The 26592-nt window shown below is 46.7% G+C and overlaps 1 gene segment (V, D, J or C); it reads right to left on the bottom strand.

Annotated features, from left to right (window-relative positions):
- Positions 1-6199: 6199 nt before the first annotated feature.
- LOC108315321 overlaps positions 6200-26592 on the bottom strand; it is a 307441-nt gene continuing 287048 nt past the window's right edge. Inside the window, 4 exon segments of the C gene segment in view lie at positions 6200-6748; positions 7697-7804; positions 8684-8728; positions 10568-10840. Coding sequence covers positions 7698-7804; positions 8684-8728; positions 10568-10840 — 425 coding nt within the window.

Genomic DNA, 26592 nt, shown 5'->3' with positions numbered 1-26592 from the left:
GTATACAATGCCAAAGAAAGCCTAGTTCTTTTTATTATTATTTTTATTGTACTTTAGGTTCTGGGGTACATGTGCAGATCATGTAGGATTGTTGCATAGGTATACACATGGCAATGTGGTTTGCTGCCTCCATCCCCCCGTCACTTACATCTGGAATTTCTCCCCATGTTATCCCTCCCGGACCTCCCCCCTACCCCCGCTGTCCCTCCCTTGGTGCCCCCCAACAGACTCCAGTGTGTGATGCTCCCCTCCTTGTGACCATGTGTTCTCATTGTTCAACACCCGCCTATGAGTGAGAACATGTGGTGTTTGATTTTCATTATTGTGTCAGTTTACTGAGAATAATGGTTTCCAGATTCATCCATGTCCCTACAAAGGACACAAACTCATCATTTTTTATGGCTGCATAGTATTCCATGGTGTATATGTGCCACATTTTCTCTGTCCAGTCTGTCGTTGATGGGCATTTGGGTTGGCTCCAGGTCTTTGCTATTGTAAACAGTGCAGCTATGAACACACGTGTGCATGTGTCTCGGTGTATATGTGCCACATTTTCCCTGTCCAGTCTATCGTTGATGGGCATTTGGGTTGGTTCCAGGTCTTTGCTATTGTAAACAGTGCAGCTATGAACATGTGTGCATGTGTCTTTATAATAGAATGATTTATAATCCTTTGGGTATTTACCCAGTAATGGGATTGCTGGGTCAAATGGAATTTCTATTTCTAGGTCCTTGAGGAAGTGCCACACTGTCTTCCACAATGGTTGAACTAGTTTACACTCCCAGCAGTGTAAAAATGTTCCTATTTCTCCACATCCTCCCCAGCATCTGTTGTCTCCAGGTTTTTAAATGATTGTCATTCTAACTGGTGTGAGGTGGTATCTCAATGTGGTTTTGATTTGCATTTCTCTAATAATCAGTGATGATGAGCATTTTTTCATATGTTTCTTGGCCTCATATATGTCTCCTTTTGAAAAGTGTCTGTTCATATCCTTCTCCCACTTTTGAATGGGCTTGTTTTTTTCATGTAAATCTGCCTTAGCTCTTTGTAGATTCTGGATATTAGCCCTTTGTCTGATGGGTAGATTGCAAAAAAATTTTCCCCATTCTGTTGGTTGACGGTTCACTCTAATGATTGTTTCTTTTGCTGTACAGAAGCTCTGGGTTTAATTAGGTCCCATTTATCTATTTTGGCTTTTGTTGCCAATGGAAAGTCTGGTTCTTTATGAGAGGCAGTTGGTCCCACTGGGAAACAGGCTGTGGGCGGTTAGTGACCTGCCAAAGGCACGAGTTTATGAAGTGGTGGATACCCAACGCCAGCCATCCTGATTCGGAATCCAGGGCTTCCACCTGGCCCCCAGTCCTCCCTCTGCGTTTCCTCCAGGGCTCCGGGTGCAGAGGGTCTGTAGATCCTGGACAGGCAGTGCCCCCTGCTGCCGGCCCAGACCCCAGCCCCTCCCCACCTCTGTGAGGATGTGAAAGGCTCACACAGGCCTGGCGCCCAGCGCAGTGACGGACATAAGACAGGGACTTGTGGGATAAAAGTCACCTGCCCTTTTATTTTCCTAGGAAAAAAGCGTCTCCTAAACTTTGGGGGCTTTCCCACTCCAGAATTAACAGACTAAGGGAGAAGAGGCCTTTTTGGTGGAGCGCTGCTGCCCCCATGCGGGTGGACAGCGACACTACCAAAGAGCAGAACATCAAGCCTGGCGGTGATTTTTGGGTTTCTGGTTCTGCGGCTCCCCTCCTGCAGATTCCTGGTCTCCAGGACCCTGGGTCCCTGATGGAGGTCCTGTCCATCAGGGCTTCCATTAGGGCCATCACCTAAAGGACAAGAATCAGGGCAATGGGGAGCTATTGAGGGGGATCCCTGGGAGAATCAGCCTTAGCTGTGTGTGGGGACAGATGCGGCCTCTCCACATCTCTCCCTCCCAGGAGAGATTAGCCTGACCATAAGCCTTGAGGGTCTGTCCTGTACTAAGCAAGCGCCTAATCAGGTAAGATCAAGGTCTGATCTTGGCTGGTTTGGAAGGGCAGCAGAGGAGCGGTGAGGGAGGCAGCTCAGCATGCGGCCAGCAGCGCCTCCCCAGCCTGCTGCGGGCGTGGGTGCAAGTCACAGAGGGGCCGGCAGCCCCTCCCAGCCTGGCGTGCTGGCCTTGCTGCACCTGTGGTTGGGGGGCGGTATAACGGCCCAGCCTGCTCCCCTTGGCACGTGGCCTGGGGTGATGCTATCTCTACCTCAGTATTTTTAACTCTTCTTTCCAGAGGATGTGGCTTCTGCGGGAGAGCTTCAAAGGGTGCCCTACTTGCCCCTCTCGGTAACCATGACATCATGGAAATGTAGGGGACCGCCCCAGCCTCCAAACACCTGGAGGGAAATGGGAGACTTTTTCCACTTCCTGTTCTACTTGTGGCTACTGACTCAATGTCTGACCTGTTTATTAATTTCAAAATGTGTGTGCTACCCAGAGAGGTCTCAGACATGTGTGTCTCTGTGTGAAAGGAGGCCTGCACCCCACCCCTCCCCCCACTGCCAAGGTAGCTTTGACACAGACGCAGGGCGCTGGTGGTCCTGCGCCTCCCCACAGCCAGAATGACAGCACTGGGTCTCCATGTGGCTCACTCCCCCAGACTCATCCCAGCCAGCCGCTCCTCTTCCCACACATGGCTCAAGGAGGCAGATGGGTTTGAGTAGGACTCATGGAGAAACTGAGGTGGACCCACATAAAGTGACTGTTGGCCCTGGCCCTTGGTGAGGCCACACGGTCAGCACAGACTCCCAGGTACCCTGCCTGCTTTCCCACAGTCCCTGTCCTACAGGTTTTGTTAGATAGACGTGTGCCTGCCTGGGGGCTGCCCTGACCAAGGCACCACCACCCAGGCTATGCTTGTTCTGAAGTTCTTGACAAGTTACTTTAGCTCTTGACAAAGCCTCCCTCTGTGAGGCTGGGTCCAGGCTGGTGAAACTGGCTCACCCGGCCACTTCCTCTATAGATCCCTACTTCCTTTCTCCTGTGCTCCCCACTCCTCATACTCAGCTCCCCCCACCCAGAACCTGACTCCAGGAGTCGTTCATTTACTCATTTAATGGCATCTGCTGCATGCCAGTCACTGTTCTAGTTCCTGGGGACACACTGATGACAAGGAACATCCCTATCCCACAGAGCACACAGGCCAGGGGACTTCCTCGCCAGAAAGTCCTGCTAATAAGGTGCTCTTAGGCCTGTCTCTATATGTGATACCAAGGGAGCTGGATGTTATATTTGGACCTAAAAATAAGCAATCCCTTAAGACTCAGATGACTGCCCCCTCATAGGGTAACAGCAGAGGGGTTGCTCTGTCAGAGCCAAGGACCCCACCCGGATGCTCCTGAAGCATGTGTAGCCTGCCCTTTCTCCTGAGTGGCTGTGACTCCAAGTGCCCTCAGAGGTCAGGTCTCTTTGTGAAGTTTCAGAGAGACCTCTAGAACCTTAGGCCTGGGGCCACGAGAGCACATTTAGTCCATTCTTCTGCCTTTGGGACTGGCCTGTGCTTAAGTCTTTTGGGACAGTAGGACATGTGTCTAGTAAAGTCCATTCTACAGCTGGGCTTAGTAACATGTTCCCTGCTAGGATGTCACCTTCCCTCTGTGAGGCTGCGTCCAGGCTGGTAGCGCTGCAGCTTCAGTCCACAGCCCCGGCTCGAGGGGTCTGGGGGTCTTCATGGCTGTGTTTCCAGGTCTCCTCAGCTGCCTATTCCCTCTAGGCTAAGCAATGCCCAGTTCCTTATAGCTGAGCCCTCTGCACTGACCGGCTTTGCTGGGGTGGTGCTAGGCTCAGTGCTGACCTGCCTGGTGGGCACAGGAGCCCTTCTTCTGAGGCTCCTCACAAGGCCACTTTAGTTCCTTCTGACATCCCAGGTAGGACCTTGAGCCAGACATGAGAGCAGAGTGGTTGAAGATGGATGGAGTCTCTGTCCCCACCCCCAACACTTGCACACCCTCGACCTGCTTGCTCCTGGTTCACCCCTCTGATCGCTGCCCTAACTGGTTTTAGGTTTAACAGCCTCAGACATAAGGGAAGGTTCTTGCTGAATTAAGGATCTCCTGGGTTTAGACGGAAATTTCTCAGGGGCGGAGCTGAGCCTGCTCTCCAGACGGCCTCCTGTGTGCCTGGCCTTGCCACCCTGCCTGCCTCCTTGGGTGTGGTGGGTCCATAGCCCCTGCTGCATCACCTTGCATAGATCTGCGGGTGGCCTTGGGGGAATCAGTGACCGCTGGGCCTTGCTGTCTGAGGGCACTGAGCTGGCAGGCCTCTTGCAGTCCGGTCTCCTCTGAGGTTCTTGGAAGGGTCTGTCTTTGACCCCTTCATTGCCTTCCAGGCTGCTGTCTCCTTCCCTCAGCCCAATGACCTCAGTGTCACTGCAGCCAACTCACAGGAGCAGACCTGCCTCCCCAACCACCCACACTTCCCTCACCCGGATCTTTTTTCTATAGAGCAAAATGAATTACCACTTCAGGGGGAAAAGAAAGAGAAACTAATTGGCTCAGTTTTTAATGGCTGTAAAGACTTGCTCTATTAACCCTCCCGGGGGCATTTCCATCTAATACAGGGAAGAGAATGCTTTAATTAAATTCCCAACGGTGGAATCTCTAGCATTGTGTCAGACGGGTGAGGAGGTAGAGGCCCCCCAGAGCTCCCCGAAGGTGGCAAACCCCACCTTTGGAAAGGTGGTGCCGTCCTACCACGTGTGAGAGTGACCCAGCTGTGATGGAGTGCTGAGACCTTTCCCTCTGGTGATCTTTAAGGGGATTATATTTAGACAAGAGATGGGGCAGCTTAGAAAGAACTGGGGATTCTGTGACCCCCCCTAAGTAGGGCTGACCAGGAGAGGGGACACTGGTTCTTAATTCTACAGGGGTCACAGAATCAGAGGCTCAGGGCGTGGGAGGTAGCCTCCAGTCCTAGCTGAAATTTCGTAAGTGGTGACATAAGCCTGTCGCAGGAAGGGACACGCTCTGGGTCACTATTAAAGCTGGTACAGTTGAGTATCCCTAATTCAAAAATCTGAAATTTGAAATGCTCCCAAACGTGAAACTTGTAAAGTGCCAACATGATGCTCAAAGGAAATGCTCACTGGGGCATTTTGGATTTCAGATTTTTAGATTAGGGATGCTGAATTGGTAAGCATAATGCTAATATTCCACCCCCACCTCCCCCCAAAAATCCAAAACCCGATACACTTCTGGTATCAAGCATTTCAGATAAGGGAGACTCAACTTGTAGCTCCATCCCTATGAAAAGAAGCAGGCCTGAATTGTAGCTGAGTGGATTTGCATATTTCTGGCTGGGGTGGTCAGACACATAGGGGAATCATGGAAGTATTCGGGATGGAACCCCCTCCCACCCCCAGGCATTGGCAAGCCTCAGCTTTGGGTCTTGGAAGCTGTAGTTGCTGGGTGGATGGTGGCGTGGTCTGACTTGTGTTCCCCTCAGCATCTATGACCCTGGGGAAAGGCGCTCTGGCAGCAGGAGTCTCGGGAGGGAGAGCGCAGCATGTTGCAGACCCCAGGGAGCCCATGTCTTTTCTCCTAGGTGACAGCTCCAGGCATCTACTCTCCTCAGTCAAATCTCTGGGCTTGTGGGGAGACAGCTCATCTCCTTTTTCCTCACTCTCACAGCTGGGATGGTGGGAGCATAAAGTCCTGCTGGGGTCACAGCCTCCTCTTAACCCTGCTCCTGGTGTCAGATTGGACACCTCAAGGGGCAGGCGTGGGGCTGGACTGGGCAGCAGAGTGGGGGATGGTCCCCAGCCATGAAATGCACAGTTTCAGTGGAAACCCAGTCTGAGGAGAGGCAAAGGAAATGCTGCTGTAGGACAGGAGACAGTGGGTGGCATTTTGGGGTCGCTTGCTGTGTGGTCCTTATCTGCTTCAGGTCACTGACACCCATGTGTCTGGGCTCCTGATTTGGGTGGTCCCGTGGTATGGCATGAGAATGGAAGAGGAGGGACCCAAGCTGGTAGGTGGGTTTTCCTGGCCCTCAGCATAGCCTGCTAAGCGGAAGCTTTTAGAGGTTATTCCAAGAGGTTGACTTAGGCAGCTTGTTGAAGGAGGCTTCCTGGACAGCGTCATGGACAAATGCCGTGGTTTTTCTCTGCCCAGCTAGTGATCACCAGCAAGCAGAAAACCCAACCAAACCCAATCAAACAGAGGCACAGTCTCTGCTCTTCCAAGTCATTTTTAATGAAGCCATGGGGCGGCAAGATATACAACATGCCCAGATACACAGCATAGCAGGGCCTCGATAATGAGATTAATTTCCCCCACATCTTGAGAGTAATATGTATTTCTTTATGAACACTATTTAAAAAATTATAACCCCCTCACAACATTCTCTAGGACCTAGAGCCCAAGAGAACCCACTGAGGATCCATCATCTGTGGGATGGTGGAGGCAGTCTCTGGGGAGCGGGAGGGGATCTGCACAGCCAGGTGAGGCTGCCGCAGCCTTGCCTCTGCCATGCATGTCAGGCAGTGACAAGCAGCAATAAGGGAATGGGGTGGCAGCAGTGTTTGGCAGCTCTTCAGCAATCTTCGTCACAAATTCGGGTAGGATCCAGTTGGTGGCATTGTGCGGGGGAGGGGAGCGCACAGAGGTGGTAGCAGCTTTCTCCTCCGTGGGGGTGGGAGCGTCCCCTTTGGAGAGGGAGAGGAGGGGTGGTGCGGATGAAGGTGCAAGGGAGCACAGGCTCTCTTATAATCTTTTGGACCTGGAATGAGGAAGAACAGGAGTCAGGCTGGACACTGAGGAGGACCCAGGACTGTCAGGGGTGTGACAGAGATGGCTCTGTTTGGGGCTGTGTGGTAGAGTTCTAGGAGCAAATGAACCCCGGAGTTTTCTTTTTCTTTTTAATTTTTCTATTTTTTGAGACAGGATCTTCCTTTGCTTCCAGACTGGAGTACAGTGGTGCAATCACAGCTCATTGCAGCCTCAAACTTCCCGGGCTCAAGCAATCCTCCCACCGTAGCCTCTTAAGTAGCTGGGACTACAGGCATGAACCACTCCACCTGGCTAATTTTTTTTTACTTTTTGTAGAGGCGGGGTCTCCCTATGTTGCCCAGGCTGGTCTCCAACTCCTGTGCTCCTCCCACCTCTGCCTCCCAAAGTGCTGGGATTACAGGTGTGAGCCCCCGCACCCAACCTATTTGATGGCGATGGAAAAGGATGCAGTTGTCAGCAAGATGACTGGGGGCCCTGGGGGAAGGGGGTGTGGAGACTGTAGCCAGGATTAGGGTATAATATGAGTGTAATGTCTTCTTACTAGTGAGCTAAGAGAGCCATAGTGGGGAGAGAGGACATGAGGAGAGGCCTTGGGGGCTCCTTTCAGTCACAGGGTGAGAAAGTACAACATAAGGCCTGCGGTGTAAATGATGTCTCTCTGCTTCCACTCAGTAGCTGTGTGGCCTCAGTTTCCTCATTTCCTACCTCATAGGGGAGAGGTTCAACAGAGGCGGCTGAAACGAGTGTCTTTTATAGCGTTTCAGGCCGTTGTTACTGAACAAGAAGAGCTGGTAACAGGAACAACTAGAAGAGTTTGGTGGGCTCAGGCTTTGGACTTTTTAAAAGCAAGACCCTGCAGGGAGGTTTGCTCTCAGAGCTTAGGATGCACCCAGAGACCTGCGCCCCTAACCCCCACCCCAGCTTCAACACCTCTCACCTCAGCTGGACCACAGCCGCAGCGTCATGAGCAGATTAAAGCCGGCCACTTTCAGGAGGAGGATTCGGAACCCAATCACTGACAGGTTTTGAAAGTTTAGGTTCATATCTGTAAAACCAAGAGGCCACTGCGGTTATGGGCTTGCCTGTCTGAGGCCTGCATGGCTGCAGGATACACCGACGGTTTCCCCCAAGGCAGAGCAGGCTGGGCGGGGGAGGCCTGCAGCTCCTGCATCGCTGCCCCCTTGTAGCTTTGGTGCATATTCCCTTGCAGACATATTTTGTGCATTCTTCCAGGGTCAACAGTGTTGTGTTTCAAGACAAAAACACTGACTAGACTTGGCCCTTTTTAAATTTCTGAGCCCTTCTGGGTATGGGGTAGGTGCTCAGAATTTATCGTCACCATCCCTTGGGTCTAGATGGGCCCCTTAGTGAGTTCAGCCGCCACGGGAGGGATGACTCAATAACAACTCAAACGGAAAGGAATATGGGCCCAGGGTGGGTGTAGAGTGGTGGGGGATTTTTGAGAGACAGGACCATTGCCTAGAGCCTACGTGAGTACTGTTGCTTTTCTTGAAAGAAGGCAAAGCCTGTTGGCTGTGGAGTGAAACTGTCCTCAGGATGACCTGGTTAGTTGAGGGCTATCCCTAAAGGAGTTGGAAATTTCGCAGCTGGGTCACCCAGAAGCTCTCTCTGGCTCTCTTGACAGTGGAGCTATTGAAAGAAATACAGAGGGATAAGAGAGTCCTTGGTCTATGGAAGCTAGAAACTCATCCTCAAAGTACTTAGAATGGAAAGTCAGAGATGGTGAGTGGGATTCAGGAGAGACCCCACCCAGCTCTGAGCAGGTCTTGAACTGCTGTTTGCATTCATCATTCATTCCCATATCTACTCATTCCTTCCCATTCCCTCATCCAGTCAGGGTCATTGCGGGTTCACCACTTCCTCAACCCTGTGCAAAAACCCAGGCTAGACCCCCCTGTCTTACCCGTTTCAAAGCTTTTCTCAACAAGGCTGGCATCGCAGAGACTTTCTAAAAGGAAAAACACAGACATTTTCTCAGCATCCAGAGCAGGCTGACTCTCCCACCCTAGACCCCCTAGTTCTTGGGCAGGTGATTGACAGCCTTTCCGTACTTCCTCGTGGAGTGATCTGGAGAGAACTTACAGCCTATGGCAGCTGCTAGGGAGAGCCCCTGGCCCTGGCAGGACCAATGCCTCGACTTCTGGATACTGTTTCTATTTACTCAATGTACACTGATTGCACAAAGTACATGTTACATGACACAGGCCACAGGGTGCCATCACACATGGACCCTGCCCTCGTGCGGCGTCATTCTAGAGTCCAATAGAGGCAGTGAGGCGGGCACAGTCACAAGGGCCATCAAGAGTATAAACAAGTACTTTCATGTGTTCCAAAAAGTTTAATCCCTGTACCCCGAATTTGTTCCTTGGTTTCATCTTAGTAAACAGCACTATCTGACTCAGCTGCTCAGGCTAAAATCTAGCTGCCTCCCTTGATCCCCTCTTTGTCTTCTCATCCCTGCATGGCTCTACCTTTGAAACCTGAATGGTGTTGGTCACTTCCCTGCCACCACCCTGCCCAGGCCTCCATCATCTCTGTTTCAGTTTTTCCCTTTCTGCTTCTACTCTTGGCTTACAACCCACTCTCCACACAGCAATCAGCTTGATCTTTAAGAAAAGCAGGCAGGGCGTGGTGGCTCATGCCTGTAATCCCAGCACTTTGGGAGGCTGAGGTGGGCGGATGATCACCTGAGGTCAGGAGTTCTAGACCAGCCTAGCCAACATAGTGAAACCCCGTCTCTACTGAAAATATAAAAAAATTAACTGGGTGTGGTGGGAGGCACCTGCAATCCCAGGTACTTGGGAGGCTGAGGCAGGAGAATTGTTTGACCCTGGGAGGCAGAGGCTGCAGTGAGCTGAGGTTGCACCACTGCCCTCCAGCCTGGGCAACAAGAGTGAAACTGTCTCAAAAAAAGAAAAAAANAAAAAAAGCAAAGCAAATTAGGTATCCCTTCCCTGCTTGAAGCTGATCAACAGCTTCCTGGTATACTTAGAATACTGTCTGGCCTCTCACGACCCAGGAGGCCCTGTGATCCAGCTCTGTCTCTTTCATTAAACTCAAGCCTGCTGCTCTTCTGCTTTCTCATTGAGCTCCTGTCCCAGGTCTCTGTAGGGTCCTCTCCCTACCCTTGGTATGGCTGGTACCTTCAAGTAGCATTTCTTCAGAGAGCCCTTCTCTGAATTTTGTCCTGAAGGTGGCTGTTTTCTCAACCCCCAGTTAAAATATATTCCAGTCTGAAGTTATATGGACATTCCCCAGCTGACAGAAGGGCTCCCTCAACTAATATGAAGCTTCCTCCGGGCAGACCCCTCATCTGACTTTATTCTTCCACTTCCGCACCTGGTACATTCCTGTACCGGCACAATCAGTGGTTGGTGAGTTGATGAGCGACTGCGTGAGACTGAGTGATCTGGGAAAGATCTTTTGGCAGACAGGGAGAAATAAGGAGAGGCAGCTCAGAGAAGGGCTTTAGAATGGGGCCTGGAAAAGCAGTAAGGGGCATACAGTCCAAGCAAAGGCAGGCAGGGGGGCACTCAGTGGGAGAGACTGAGGCTGGACAAGTACCCTCTCCTGCCAACTTCTCTTCATCTGCTTTTTTCTCCGTGTCATTCTCTGGACTGCCAGGACAGGGCTCACTGTTTCTTAGTAAAGTAAGGGCTTTGGTGGCAACTGATGAGGCTGAGACCACCAATCAGAGTTTTAGACACTATTGACCAGAGCTCTGGGCAGAACCAGGCCACTCCTGAAGCAAGGAAACAGCCTGCAAAAGCACCGAAGCTGCCCTTACCTGAGCCGGAGAAGAAGGTGTTTGCTGGAAGAGAGCTGCCGTTGAAGGCGTCTGTGCATTTAAAATTGGAATTGCTGCTCCAGGCCACGGCACCGTTGCTCTTGGAGTCCATAGACTTCATGTCTAGCACAGTTTTGTCTGTGATGTACACTTCAGACTCCTTACTTTCTGACACATTCATTTTAGAATCAAAATCAGTGAATAGGCAGACAGAGGAGTTGCTGGATTTAGAGTCTCTCAGCTGGTACACGGCAGGGTCAGGGTTCTGGATATCTGTGGACAAGAGGATCAGGGTTAGGAGATGATCTTGTTTCCCTCTTTGTCCCAACCCTGGCTGGAGTCCAGATGCCTGTGATGGACAAGAGCGGGGCTCTGTGGGGCTGGCAAGTCACAGTCTCAGGGTTTACATGGGAAATAGCATTTTAGAAACCAGCTGCTCGTGATGGACTGGGACTCAGGGACAGACACAAGCTATCAATCTTGGCCAAGAGGCCATGATTTCAGTGAACATTCTCTGCCAGGCCTGTCACTCAAGGAAACCTGAAATGCAGGGCTACTTAATAGTACTGCTTATACTTCTGCTTAGTAGGCTCTTCTTCAAAACCCCAGCAGTGTAACTCTGGCAGAGCAAAGGCAGGCATGCAAAAAGGCCCAGCAAAGCAAGCTGTACATCTTGGAATCTGGAGGGGTCTTTCTGACTTAGGCTGGGCATTAGAAGAATGGGAGGTTTATGGCACGTTGGCATGAAGCTGGGAAATCTATCATATCACCAGGAGATTTCTCTCTCCTAGTTTTGAACTATAAATCAGAACATCTGTGTCCAAGCCCTAGCACTACCGTTTACTTGATATAAGGCCTCGAGCAAGTCACAGCAGCTCATGTCTCAGGAATTTAATCTGCAAAATGAATACGTTGCCTCATCTACCTTCCTAGCCAGGCTCTTCTGAGAAAGAAATGAGAGCTTCTCCATATAAAAATCTATTTAATAAACTGTAAAGTACCAAACAAATGTTAGTTGGAGCCATTGACCCTGCCAGAATACAGCCGTGATAAAGTGCTAGTGAGCCACGCAGAGCCACGGTATCTATCCTTCACCCTCAGAAAGGAGCTGCTGGAGGCTTTTCCTTAGGGCCGAGACTCATTCTTTAGTATTTCCGTAGGATTTTGTGTTTTTAATGTGACTCTCATTGTTTATTCTTTCCAACCTCCTGCCTTTTGAGGAAGTAGAGGTTTGCTGGAGGATTAGCATGTTGGGGCCACCCAGAGAGTTTCCAGCAGGGTGGGGATTAGAATTTCCCACCCAGTGGTTCTCTGCTCCCACAGTCTCTCACATGCACACAAGATTTCTCAGACCTTGGTGATCCGTCCGCACTTGCTGAGCCAGCCATGGTGGCCTCGGCAATGCAGACATCCAGCTGGATCCAAAACTAAAGAAATCAGCCCCTGGGATGCTGAGTGGAGGCAGAGCTGCCTGCAGCGTGGGGCTGCCCCTGGAGCAGTGGAGCAGGGGTGGGCTCCACGGTCAGAGGGAAGAGACATCTAGAGCTCTGGCCCCAAAGGATTCTGCCTACTTCCCTCCAACCTCCCCACACCTGGGCAGCCTGACATCACTGTGGGTGAAGGCCTTACCACATAGTTCCTTAGCTGGGAAGGGATAGACAGAAAGCCATTGGCTCCACCAACACATCCCCCTAATTGTTAGACATCAGTGGGGGTCTTGGGCAGCACTGCAGAGGGGGACAGAAGAGTCTGGAAGTGCTGATCCACAAGGCAGAGGATCAGGGGCCACCAGATGCAGGTTGGCTTTAAAGAGGAAAGGGGGTTGCTTTGGAGGGGCAGAAGCCCAACTTTGAGTCCTGGTTAAACACTCACTCAAGTCCTGGGGCCAGTGGGTGTCAGACTGGAGATGGTCTAGACTGCTCTGTCTAGTACAATCGTCTCTAGCTACATGTGGCTATTTAAATGAAAATTAATGTGAAATAAAATTTTCAATTAAAAATGAAACTCCCTCTCAAGAGCTCAATAGCCACATGCAGCTGGTGGCTAGTGTATTGGACAGTGCAGATGGACAGAACATTTCCATTGCCACACAAAGTTCTGTTGCACAGTGTTGGTCTAGAAAGCATAATGCTGCAGAACACAAGACTGAGAAACGGAAGCAGGGGCTGAGTTTAGATGTACTTGGTTTTTTTTTTTTTTAGCCTTTTTATACTTTCATCCCCATGTATACCTCTAGTGCAACCTTATCTCTTTGCCACTTTTAATTTAGAGGTCTTTAGAGGTCTGTCTGCCAGAACCCTTTGGGGAGCGACATCCTATTTTACCCTAGTAAGAAAAACACATCCCATCACTGATGGTATCAGAAGGTAGGCTTAGCAAGACTGAACCAATTTTTCAATGTGGAAGTTCAGCTATTCTAGATCCTAAACTGTCCTTTAAATTCAAAATGAACTGCAGAAGCACATGTGCTCTAGTGCTTTAGGTCCCTATGGGCACAGCAGTGATTGAAAGCACCCTTACCATTAAATCTATTCCCTGTAGTTAGGCACGAGGGACCCAGAAATCAGAATTAGTGACACTGACTCTGGTTCCCGCTGAGGCTCTAGTGAGCCTCAGGAAACTGAGCATGGGCAGATGTACTGGGAGAAATGGAAATGCTGGTTCCTTTGCTAACTTTCATCTGGGAGGTAACACCTTCATACCACTCCCAGTGTTTCTATTACAGAATCCCTTAGGTTTCTCCTCCTCTGAGGTGTGGGATGACCCCTCTCAGAGCCCACTGAGGAAGGAGGGGAGATCTGCTATGCCACAGCTTGCTCCTCTCACCTTTACTTCTAGTCTGCATCTCTAAATCAGATTGTTTCCCAGTTGCTGGCCCCCGCCTTAATTTCGTATTCTCTTGAATGCTCTAGTATTTTCTTTTTCTATGCCTAAAAAGACATCTTCTCTGACTGCTTTTCAACCAATTTTATTATCAGATGTTTACTTAGGCTACAATGCATGTGCCTTGTTTATTCCCAAGTTCATGCCTTATTCTTGTTGTTCTCTATGCCTGGAACTCCCCTTCTCTCCTTTCTCTGCCCATACAGATCTTATCCATCTTTCAGGGCTCAATGAATCGTTTGTACTGTATGAAACTCTCTCAATCTAGACCACCTTTTCAGCCAGCACCCTGTCCCCGCTCAGTCCCTACTGTGTCCGTTGACATCATTAACTGGTCAATACTAAAACAGTTTTCAGGCTGCTTAATTCACAATAGTTCTGTGCCTTTATCTAGTTTTTATGCAACTTGGGGACAGGACAGGAATCCATCCTAGGCTTCATACTCAGTCTAACATTTTATAGACTGATAGTCACATAGAAGGCATTTAACAATATCCATTGAATGATTAAAGTCAAATTTTGACGTGTTTGACCTAGAGAAAGATGAATATTCAAGATAGATAATGATGCTTTTCCCTTCCCAGACCTCGGTAAGACAATTAGTTACAACATCTTCAGTGAGCTTCACCATACTAATAAGTGATGTCCCCAAAGAAAGGATTAGTGACACTGGCCCATGGGGTTGCAAATGGTGCCACGTGGGATGACTCACCAGATATAATGAACACATGGGTCCCTTTCCCAAATGTGAGTTTACCAATTGCTCCTCTGGTATTCACACCGCAGGTAACACCATTGCAGAAACTCACGGGACCTACCTATTACTTAAATAAGAGAAGCACTGATCTCCCCGACAAGGCAGGAGAATCACACTCCTAAGAGTTAGACCTTCTGCTCTTTTGCATTGAAATTTTGCTTGATATGTACACTTCTCCTCCTGCTCCATTCTGCTGTGGTGCCCTGGGCTGAAGTTATGATTTCAAATAAACCAAGAGCTCAGTAGAACAAAGCCCCAATTCCAAGTAGCAGTGTCTTGGATATGTTTGTGGAAGGTTCAGGAGTACTTTCTCATGGCCTGCCTCGTGGTTCCTAAGGTCCCATCCTAAGGATGGGAGGATTTTCTGGGCATGGGTGGAAGAAACCTTTTGGGAGCCTACGGAGGAAAATACCTGGGCTTAAACTCGGCATTTTAGACAAATAAGAAATAGTTGCCCACCCTCCGTTGCTCTCCTCCTTCATTCTACTTACTTGGCTGGATGCTCAGTCTGGTCCCTGATCCAAAGATTATTTTGGAAGCACTGCTGTACCCCACTGTGGGTAAGGTCTTTGAGATAACCTTCTTGATGCTGATCTGCTGGAACCCACTGGGGTCTCAGAGCAACATTCTAAACAGCTCACTGGGTCTTTGCTGCTTACATCTTTTATTTCCCAAGGAAGCGATTCCCCTTTCCCTTTATGATAATGTAAATCTTAGTATAAGCAAAGCCTCGATAATAATTATATTTTAGAAAAGCTACTACTTATTACTTTTTACATTTTGGCCTTTATCTCATATGATGATGATGTAGTTATTGCCCTTTTTCTGTTGAGAAAGTGGAAGCTTTATAGAAAACAGCTAGTAATAGTAGAGCCCAAATTTTCCCGAGGTCTGTGGGCTCCCTCTACGCTGCCTTTACCCTTAGGAGGAAGTTGAAAACGCTTCTAACTCCACAGAGGAAGGTTCTATGAGTAGGTATCCCCATACCATGCTTATTAGCCAATCCAGGGAATTTAGCTACCTGCTGCAATAAAAGAGAATTTGTGTTTGCCATTAATTCATCTTTTTCCCCCAAGGGCATTTAGCTAATTTCCTAAATGTTCAGATTATCTGGTGCCGATATTATTGGCTTCGCTTGAAAGCACAGAGTATCTGGAACTCTTTGTATGTTTCTATAAATTATTCTGCTCAGATTTTCATTTACTCAATTGGCTCTTGGCACTTCTGTATTTAATATGAGAAATGGGAACATTTTAAGTCACCAAGAGAGCTTGTAGAAATGGAAAATGAGTGCTTCTTAATATATCCCCAACTTTGCTATAAATCATCGCCTGTTTTCTCATAGACTAGTGGTCAGTTCTTTTTGTGCTGATCACTTGCAGGGTCATACTCACATGGGTGTACAGCCAGCCTGGTCCCTGCTCCAAAATTCAGCTTATTGTAGCCACCAGATGATACACAATCAGATGGTGCTTTACAAGAACTCTAAACCTGGGCAGAGCCAGCCTGGCTGGGGCACTCCATCTCCTGTCCCTGTTTTCCAGGCTCCCCCACGTCAAACTTTCTCTGACAAGAGAGAAAAGTCTCACCTACCAGGTCTTAATTCCTCCTACTCACTCCTGCAGATGCATTAGAGGCCTCATTGGTGCTGGTTCTTTATTTCTACTCATCACTAAATAGCTTCATTTTATTTTGGCAATTTCGGAATACCAAGGCAGCTGTGCAGCAAATGCTCCCACCACTGTCAGAACAGCTCCAGGACAGATTATATGCGGTCATCAGCATGCAGGATCTATGCTGCCCCAACACTTTGCAGGGTTTGCCTACTAGAAACAATGGCAGCGTTAACGCCTTTTTCCAAATGTGACCTTTTGGTCTTCTTCCTACATACTTTTCTAATATACCTTGGAGCTTTTGTTTCCAAGATGATTCTGCTCCTAATGGAGAAAAATTTCCTTAGAACAAATATTTTCTGGGTAGTCTCTCAAGTGGAGACAGACTTCATGTATTTATCATTAGACCTCTTTCCTTTTTGCTGCTAGAACCCATTTGTGCTGCTTCCTTATCAACATATTGTAAACCTTTCACCTCTGATCTCTGCTTGAGAAATATGGTAGGTTTCCAGCTTCCTAAATTCAGCCTGAACCCATGGCTGAGAAGAGGCTTTGATGAAGCACATATGTGAACAGAAAAATACAGAGGTGCTCTTCCCTGAGAGACGGGCCTCCTCCCACCACGTACATCTGGATGGATTCTGCAATCTCCTGGTTTTGAGGTCGAAGAACTCTCTCTGTTAGAGAATACTTGTTAATGTCTAAACCATGACTCTTCTAGCCAGAAGGCATTATTTTTCCACAATCATTTGTTTGGTGGCACCTATATGCCAGGCACTGTGCTGAGCCATAGACATGTGAGGATGAAAAAGGGTCCTGCCCTCATGAAGCTTAAGGTATAGTGGAGGATGTGTGTATGTACCAGGCAATGAGAATAGGTGGCTAGTCCTGTCTTCTGTTGTGCTGCCATTGCAACTTGCAGTTACCTCCACTATGACATGATGACAATGGGCTACAGTTGCCTGTTTGCATTCTGAGCTCCTGGATGGCAGAGTCTCTCCCTCCTTCCCTGGATAGCAGAGATCCTCCCTCCCTCCCTCCTTCCTTCCCTCTCCTTCCTCTCCTTCCCTTCCTCACACTTAGCATAGTGCTTGGAATAAAATAATTGTCCAATCAATATTTTTTGAATGCATAAACCCTCTAAACATTTCAATTCATTTCTAATGCAGTTCTGCTATCTTCTTTTATTAGGACTATCTCATTTCTTCTTTAACTTCTTTTTGGTTCATTTTAATAAACTTTTTATTTTTATGGCATTATTTAGGGTTTAAGTTCTTCCTGTATCTCTCAAATTGATGTGCAGTTTTGAGAAAGTTATGTCCAATGCCCAGAGTCATCACCTTTCATGAAAACTAAATGGTAACAAAAATAAATCTTTTGGCATAATCAGTTTCTTTTCTGATAAAGATCTTTTGTCTTAAAGGAATCTGTCTCTGCAATGATGAAATGGCCAATTCCCACTGGCAAATGCTACTGTTAGAAAACAAACTACTGTTAAGCTAGTGGCTAGGAATTAAAAATTCAAAATATTCAAGCTTCATAAAGAAAAGTGAAAAATTAGTTGAGAAGGCACAGATTCATCATCTGAGAAAGCAGAGTAGGGGCTCTTTGTGTCTTTGGCCGGAGCCTAAGTTTGGGTACTCACTTGGCTGCACTTGGAGTCTTGTTCCACTCCCAAAAGTAAGTGCTCTCCTGCCGGAGTCTACACCCTGGCACAACACAATACAAAATCCTGCTCTCTGCCAGCTGCCTATGACCCTCACACATTCACAGCTTCTCTCTTGGGAGCAAAGCGTTTTTTTTTTTTTTTTTTTTTTTGAGACGGAGTTTTGCTCTTGTTACCCAGGCTGGAGTGCAATTGTGTGATCTCGGCTCACCGCAGCCTCCACCTCCTGGGTTCAGGCAATTCTCCTTCCTCAGCCTCCTGAGTAGCTGGGATTACAGGCACGCGCCACCATGCCCAGCTGATTTTTTTGTATTTTCAGTAGAGACGGGGTTTCACCATGTTGACCAGGATGGTCTCGATCTCTTTACCTCGTGATCCACCCGCCTCGGCCTCCCAAAGTGCTGGGATTACAGGCGTGAGCCACCGCACCCGGCGGGGGAGCAAAGCTTTTAAGCAGTCTATTCCATGGCTTTGATGATAAATTTCTCTTTCTCTGTAACTTTATGCCCAATAAATAACCCCCCTAAAGTTTCTCCTTCCCTCCCTGCCATACTGATTTCGTGCTCCCGAACCCAATGACTTTACTAATCTCTTCAGACGTGCTGAGTCACCATGCCACAGTTGCCGTAAGAAGGCTCGGGATGGGCAAACCAAAGACCAAACAGATGGCCTTTGAGGTGTGAGGTCTTCCTTCACAGAATGCAGGAGGCATGATGGTGGCATGATTAATTTCAAAGCCCTAGAGTCAAATAGATATGAGTTAAACTCTAGGTCTGTCACACCTGGCTATATATTCTTGGATAAGTTACTTTTCCCAAGTCTGTTTCCTCACCTACAAAATGGGCATAATACCAGCTACCTTACCTAGAAAACAGGCATAATACCAGCTGCCTATCATTAGGCTGCATGTGATCATTGAATAAGAATTACCTGAAAGACAGAGAATGGCCACTGGTACATGTCAGGCATTCAGTAAATAGTAGCTCATAAGGGGATGATTCCCAGCAATGCTTTACACTGGGGGGAAGGATGAGGCTTCCTGCAGCCAGAAGCCCAGAAACCCCTCCCTGTACCACCCATTCCAGTACCACACAGTGCCTCAGCAGTCTGGCTGGTATGCTCTAATTTAGGGGAAGATATCTCATGGATTCTAGGGGAGGTAGCGACAGCGTCGCAGCCATAAGAGACATAGAAGTGAGGGGACAGAGTAGACCCTTTGGTTGCCAAGAAGGAATTTCTGTTTTAGAAACCTAACCAAGAGTGAAGTCTTTTTTCAAAACTTGGGGATTTGTCCTCTGAAATCATTGTGCAAAACCCTTGTCCGGCACAGCCTCAATCATCTCATCAGACCTGACACTGATAGTTACTCCCAGGCAATGAAAGACTCCTTTAGTGATAGAACAGTTCATAGCACAGACCCCCACTACTACAGTATCCTTGCATAATATAATCTGTCTGCAAAATTTCCCTTGATCTTTTCTATAACACTCACACGGATGAACAATGAGGCTGGTTCCTCTTCCAAATGTGAGTAGGTAACCTCCTCCTGATGCACACAGTGAGGAGAGCCTTTGATAAAAACTGCCTCATATGACCTCCCTCTACCAATTGCCCAGTGGTACCGGACAACATCCTGGGAAACCCTGCTGAATACTCTCCGAGTTGTAGAGTCTTCACCACTATCCTCGGAGCCCCCGAGTGCTGGTGCCTTGGGGCAGGAACCATGGGCTGCGGACTGGAGAGCTCTTTGGCCCCTGTGTACCCAGGGGAAAATTCTACCTTCCCATCAGCAGAGAAGCAGGGCAGCAACTCCTCATGTCTGCTCCCAGTACCCCAATACAAACACCACACTCTGCTTGCTTGGGGCAGACATTCTGAGGGTCTGGCTCTGTTACACTTTAGTCAGATGCAAGGAGCTTCTGAAAGTGCTCTGAGGACAGAGAGCAAAGGAAATTTTATGAGACATTTTGCTGAAGATGTTCTGACCTCCTTTTCTTGAAGTGCTCCTTGTTCTCTTTTCCTTTCCAGAGCTCTTTGATGGTTCCCACTCCTAGTCTTCTTCCTATGGGAGACCCAGGGGTTGGATTTCTCTATATCCCTGTCTGAGGCAACACTCCATGCAGGATTTAGGCTCTTCCTGTGATTTGTGCTTTGATCCTTCCCTCTTTACCATCTAGAATTAGGCCAAGGCATCCAAAGCCCTTGGATTCCTTTATTTCTAATGACCTTGACTCAGGCAGGGCCCTGCCTCTGTGAAACCCTAGGATTACAGAGAAAAAAGTCACAATAATTGCCATAGAATTTTTGAAAGATGGGAGGAAACAGAGACCATGCTGTCTACTTTAGAGTCATGAAAACTGAGGCTCAGGGACGTCGTGGCCTGGGCCACAGTCCTGAGCTGGGCAGGAACTCAGCCCTTGGTTCCCTAGCAGGTGGGCACTGCCAACACTCTGCTTATCTCACACTGGGTTTGAGGGTCACATAGCAAAGGGCTGTGTGGCTCCACCAAATTGAGTGTGGGGATAAGGGGCTGGGGCCTCTCCACTGCTCTGCACTGACCATCAGCAAGGTCTGGGACAGATGCGACATCCTAGTGTCAGGCCCCTCTGCAACATGAGCAAGATTTCCCCATAGTCCCCTCTAGCTCTCACTTCTGTGTTTTTTTGTTCAATCAGAAATTCAGCCTCAGGGAAGAGCAGGGGCAGCTTTACATGAGAATTGGAGTGTGGTCAGTGGAGATGCAGAGAGAAGGGGAGAGTGAAAGAAACCAGGGACAGGCAAAGATTTGGGACAGTGGCCACCTAGATTCTTCGATATGGCATTGATGAATGGCCTGTCCTTCCCCTGCTCCCAAGGAAATACGGTAAGAGGCTGTCCAGCACAGGGTAGGGAGGGGATGGGGGTGGGGGTGGGTGAGGCCATTTGTGCAGGAGGATCCCAGCTCACTTACTTGGTATGACCACCACTTGGGTCCCCTTCCCAAGAGTGAGTCTGTTGTTCCCATAGTCACACTCTGGGTAAGTGTATTACAGAAACGTCCTGGTTTCTCCCACCCATTCTGTGAAGACACCTCCCCTTCACAGGAGCTCTAAGATCTGGAAACCCTGAAAGGCGGATCCCAAAGTTTTCCTTGTAATGGGTGGTATAAGGACTTGATGGAACCTCCCCAATGTGTATAAATAGCACCAGACCCCAATGCTACCTGTTGGCCTTCATTTTCCTCATCACAGCTATCAACAAACATAATCTTTGGCTATTTCTCCTCTAGGAAAAACGGAATCTTTACAAAACTTTGTGAAAAACATTGCCTCCTACATAGGCTGGGTGGGTGTGAAAATTTCTAAAGATACCAGAAAGCAGGTGGGCATTTTCCTACTTCATCTGCCATGCTTGAGAAGAAGGTACCATTTTCCTGGGGACATATGCAAAAATGTATTTTCACCTCCCCATAAATGCACACTGTGCTGGGGCACATGCTAAAAACATGCCTTGGTATGACTCAGAGTCAATGAGTCCTCTCAGGGCTGAATGAGAGTCTTGTGTGACTCACGCCTGACTCATTCCTCTTTCTGTCCTCATCTTGCTCAAGGATGCTAACTGCCAAGGGGGCTTTTGTCCTCAAGAAAGTCAAAGATCTCAGCACAGAACAGACTCAAATCCTTTTCCAGAAACATGGTGGGGGTGGGGGGTGGGAATCATGCCTGTTCTCTGCCAAAGGACGTGGACTGTGCATGGTCACACCCATCCTGTCTCTAGCCATCAGGGGACCCACCCCCTATCTTGGCAAATTTCACATATAAATTGTTATTAGACTTTTTATTATGAATGCTTCATTTCTGATAAGAATGGAAGTTCTTCAGATCAGGAGCCCTATCTTAGGGTTTTAAAAATTCTTTTGTTTCTTTCTTTTTAAACCAACTATGATTCCCTGGGTTGTTGATGATACTCAATAATCATTTACTGAATTGAACTGACTTACTGTGCATAATTATTGGGACAGGAAGGCCAGCTTTGGGAGAGGTTAAAAGCTAAGTATACTCTGGGTAAATATGAGCTGCAAAATCTAAGTGCTTAGGCAAGGAAAAACCAAGGAAGCATTTCTAAGAGAGATAATAAGAAGACAGTATAAAAACCAAAACATCGTGAGGTTTATGTGACTCTCAGCAGAGAGGTGGAAACTGATGAACAAATAAAAAACTTGACTCAAAGGAAATTCAAATATTTTTCTCTTGATATGTTGACAGTAATTCTCCTTAAAGGATAAAAAGAATAATATGGGAGAAAATATATACTTGAAATTAGCAGTATTGTTATGATTAATAACAAAATAGTAGTAATAGTAATCTATTATAGACCAGAGTAAATTATATCTATATACACCCAATATTGAGGATGGGGCTACATATTTCTGCAGATTTGACTTACTCGGACTGACCAGAAGTTGGGTGCCAGTTCCAAATACGAGCTTCTGAAAGCCTGTGTTCACACTCTGACATAACTCTGTACAAAATGGGACCCTGCCACTGGGCCATAACCTGGGATTGTGAAGTCACACGTAAGTTAGTTATCAAGGGTGTTTCTATGCATGCATGTACCAAAGTGGTAGGGTGCATCTAATTTTACTGTTTGACCTTAATTTTCCTAAGACCATTGGAAGATGACGACAAATAAGATAGAACCCAACTGAAGATTCTGCTTTGTATACAGTGGATTACATAAAAATGTCACTAAAATTCAAGTTAAAAAAGTTATTCATATAATTATAGAGTTTCAGTTCTAGTCAGGACCTAGGGAAGTTCTATCCCTCCACACTTACTGTCTGTTATTATATATATGTTTCTTGCAAAAGTGATACCCATGGATACTGTACAATGCAACATTATTATTGCCAATTTATCTTCTAATTTAACTAGCAGACAAAACCATGTCCCCTTACCCTCAGAAAAGAAAAAAAAAAACAATGAAAACAGTTGTCCTTCAACTGTACTATAAATCAGGTTATTTCATGGAACTTACTTGCTTCAACAAAGAGTCTTGTTCCTGCCCCAAAGATAGTCTTGAAGCCTCCGGTATTTCCCACAGTGATTTGCACTGTGACAAAATGGGCCATTTCCTTTTCCTTCCATTTTTACATTACCTCTGGGGAGCAGGTCAAGGGAGCCTATATTAAGGTGCTAATAATGAGGAGGACATTTTTGTACTCCACTTGTAAAACCTATTTGGTTTTTTCCTGTTCATCAACATATCTCACGCTTCCTACCTATCAGAAGTTTAGTTCACCAAACAGCAGTCACAGAATATGGCCCCAGGACTAGGATCCCCAGGTTGTAGTTCCATCCCTAGTTTGCACTGACTTTATGACAATTCAGCCAACCTCTCTGGGTCTTAATTTTCTTACTGGGAAAATAAAGAGGTTTGAAATAGATATTTTGAAACTCCTTCTCAGAGCTAAAGTTCTATATCCAAAGTGCCTTCACCCTGCATTTCTCTGTAACTCACAAACAAGTTAGGCTCTTGCAGATCAATTACACTGGTGGCTTGTCTGCCTGGGGAAAATACAAGAAACAGTGGAGGAAAGGGACAGTCAGAACAAGGGAATGGCTGCTGCCAGCTCCCCTCTCTCTTCTCCCTACTGGGGTAAATGCTCCCAGCGGCTCTGTCCTTTTTGTTTTGCCACTGAAAGGAGAAGAGAACGTTTTAGACACTCGGGGCATTCACATCAAGATTTCCTGAAGTGCCATCTCTAACTCACAGCAATATCTAAAGTAGAAAAGATAAATTTCAAGCATTTCACCAGTCACTGTGATTGGCACCACCTCTCATTTCTAAGTAAACTAGGGCACAAGCTCTGCGACATCATGCAGTAGACAGAGCAGGGCTTATGTGGTCAGGCAGGCAGACCCAGGTTTAAATTTAGGCCCCTTACTTACTAGCTTTGGGATTTGGGGCACTTCCTTCTTGGAGCCTCAGTTTCTTCTTTTATAAAATAAGATACTTCCCCTTACCTCATAGAGTTATTTGAGATAAACAGTTCTACATGTCATGCATCTAGCATCATATCTAAACATTGTAGGCATTGAGATGGTGGCTATGACTTCTATGTTAAGTTGGGTTGTTGATTAACAGGGCTATTTCCTGAGGGTTATAGAATTTATTTATGAAATACTCACAAGATTCCATACCCTTGAGTCCTATAAACTCTTGGGTGGTATAATAGCAAGATCCCAGAACCACAGATTTTGAGGGCTCTGACCCCTCATCTACTGGAGGAGTCTGAGATGCAGAGAGGGGCAAAGACTCATTCCTATGTCACACAGCCAGTTGGGACCAAATCAAACCTAGAGCTCTGGACTGAAACCAGAAGCCCTGGGATCCTTTCTCTGCACTTCACTGACTCTTCTTGGATGATGTTTAGCATAAGGAGGCATAATCTCTGGAGTGAATTGGGAGTGGTTTCTTTGGGGCATGGGTAAAATGACCTTGAATATCCTCTCCTAAATGCACCTCTGAATCTGTGGCAGTGAAAGTAGAAGTCATCTATTAGATCACGACAATGCAATTTTCTGCTCTTCTAGCTCTTCTCTTCTACTGAGCGTCATTTAGCTTAATACCAGTGTTACAAACTCTCATGCTGAAGAGAGCTTCTGAAAGTCCCGTATCTTGGAAAAAGTCTTGGTTCACTAAATTCCACCCCAAAGAAAGCATGCTTAGTCTTTGAATACTTTCATTCATTTGTCTGGATGTCACAATTCATACTGCTTCAGTCATAGATTAAAAATAAGATATAATGACAAAAATAACATCACTTTTTCTCCTTACTGTCACCTGAATACAGTTTGTAATTATAACAGAATCTCATACTTACTTAGTCCCACTTTTAGCTGAGTGCCTGTCCCAAAGGTGAGTTTTTCTCCTCCTCCCGCTGAGTATCACAGTGTCTGATGCCTCACAATAAACTCCTTTCTGCCACTTCACCCCTTTTCTTGATGTACTCTAACGAGTTAGAAAACACTCAAGATTTAATACAGCTATTGAGTTACTCCTATGAGAAAAAAGTGCCCCAAATGGGATAAATTCATAGACTTTTGGTACTGAGAGGCCATTGGACCCACTTCTCCATTTACAGATGAAGAAACTGAGGCTGGGAAGCAAGAGATCTGGTCTAAGTTACATTGCTAGTTGGTAGCAGAGACCAAAACATGGCTCTATTTGATTCCCAATCTAGTGTTTCTTCCTCTCCACTACATGCTCAAATGTACTGTGTCATTTGCTTAATTTTCTTCTTCCCTTTGGCCTGGAAGCTTGATTTCTTTGGGTGTTTAATTTCAATTAAACAAGAATTTCTCAAGTACTTACTTTTGTAAAAGGACCATATCAGACACTTCATGGGATATTAAAGAGTGTCTGTTCTCAAGGATCTTTTGGTTTAAATAGGCAGATATTCTAAGTACTAAAAGATTTCTGTAGCTGCATATGTCACAGATTGTCTAAGATTCCACTGCTAAATTTGGGATATGGAGGGTTAGAGGAATGTGAAGGGTGCCTGGGGAGAGACCACAGTCTAGGCCTTAAACAGGAAGCTAGGCTATTTCTAGAAAAAACACATTTGTCCTACTGTCTAGGGTATTAGTCTCTTCTCTATCCTGACCTAGTGAATTAGTTCTACTGTTATTTCCAACTCTTCTATTAGCTATTTTCATGTTAAAATGAGGCATCCATGGAGGCTCAATCTTAAATTTACAGAACATTGATAATAAAACATGGATGATGCAATCCATGAGGATAAAACACAGTACATATGGAAGCCTTAAATCGGATAAGGGAAAACATGGATGGGACGGGGTCAACATGTACCTGGAGAGACTAGAAGCATAGTCCCCTTGCCAAAGGTGAGTGTGTTGTATCCTGAATTCACACTATAGCAAATCCCCATACAAAAATGACCTGCAATGTTAGGTGTTTCAACCCATGATCTACTTAGGGGAAAGGAAAGAAAACCCTCATTTATGGAGAATCTATTATGAGCCAAGTGGGTTAATAATCCGCATATATTACACAACCTCATTTGGGCCTCAACTGTGCCACGAGCTTAAATATTGTTATCCTTATTTTACAAATGAGGGACAGGTGATCTGAGGCTGAGCCGGTTGGGCTGGCACTGCTAACAAAGATGTAAATATTCTGGATCCACAAGACACTTTGGCAGAGGACTAATAAACCTTAGGAGAAGACTCCTCATCCCTATTCCTTCTAGAGAGGGATTAGTCTTTATTAGGGCTCTTTTGCTAGAACCAGACATCAGAACTCTAGTAACAGTGCTCCTAAAAACTCCAGCCCATTTTCCATTATATAATCATTTCCTGAGACAGGAAGACATTTTACCCTCAATCTTTGTGTTGCCTCTCTGACACCTTACCAGGCCTGACCAGCAGTCTGGACCCACTCCCGAAGATCCATTTATAGTTGCCATCCTTCCCACAGTGTTTCTTAGGCAGTCAAAAACACCCACAAGCCCACACATTCTTTTTGTATCTAAGACCTAGACATATGGCATTTTCACCTACAAGGAGATATGGGTTACATTTTAATTTCCTTTTTACACAGGCCATTTGCCTCAAATTTGGGGTATTTACTGTGTATCACTTGAAATAAGGTTTCTACCTGCCCACATCTCTGGGTCTATTGCCATCAAACTCATGATTTTCAACTCAATTTATTCAACAAATATAACTGGCCCTTCTTTCATTTCCATTACAGTTATCAATTTTTAGATTCCTGACATAGTATCACCCCTAATTTTAACTTCAATCAATCTGAAACTTCATGCCATAGCATTCGGATCATCATGAGTGGCAGCTTCCTGCTCCCCCGAGTCAACTCGTTTTAGAAGCTCAGTGACTCAGTGGTAGCCTTGTTACTTACTGGAGTCCTATCCAGCCCCCAGAACCAAGCATCCCTCTGATTAAAGGACACCCACTCTGCTTTAAGCGTGGTAAAAAGCACCACTTGTCTTCTCTTTAGTTTTTTTTTTTGGCAAATCTACTGTTTTCCATTGGCTTTATAGGCAATGTCTTAGCTTTTTTTTTTTTTTTTTTTTTTTTTTTTT

This window comes from Cebus imitator, unplaced genomic scaffold (genome assembly GCF_001604975.1).
Source record: "Cebus imitator isolate Cc_AM_T3 unplaced genomic scaffold, Cebus_imitator-1.0 Scaffold170, whole genome shotgun sequence".
NCBI classification, from domain to species: Eukaryota; Metazoa; Chordata; class Mammalia; order Primates; family Cebidae; genus Cebus; species Cebus imitator.
This window is presented reverse-complemented; position numbering and strand designations above follow the sequence as displayed.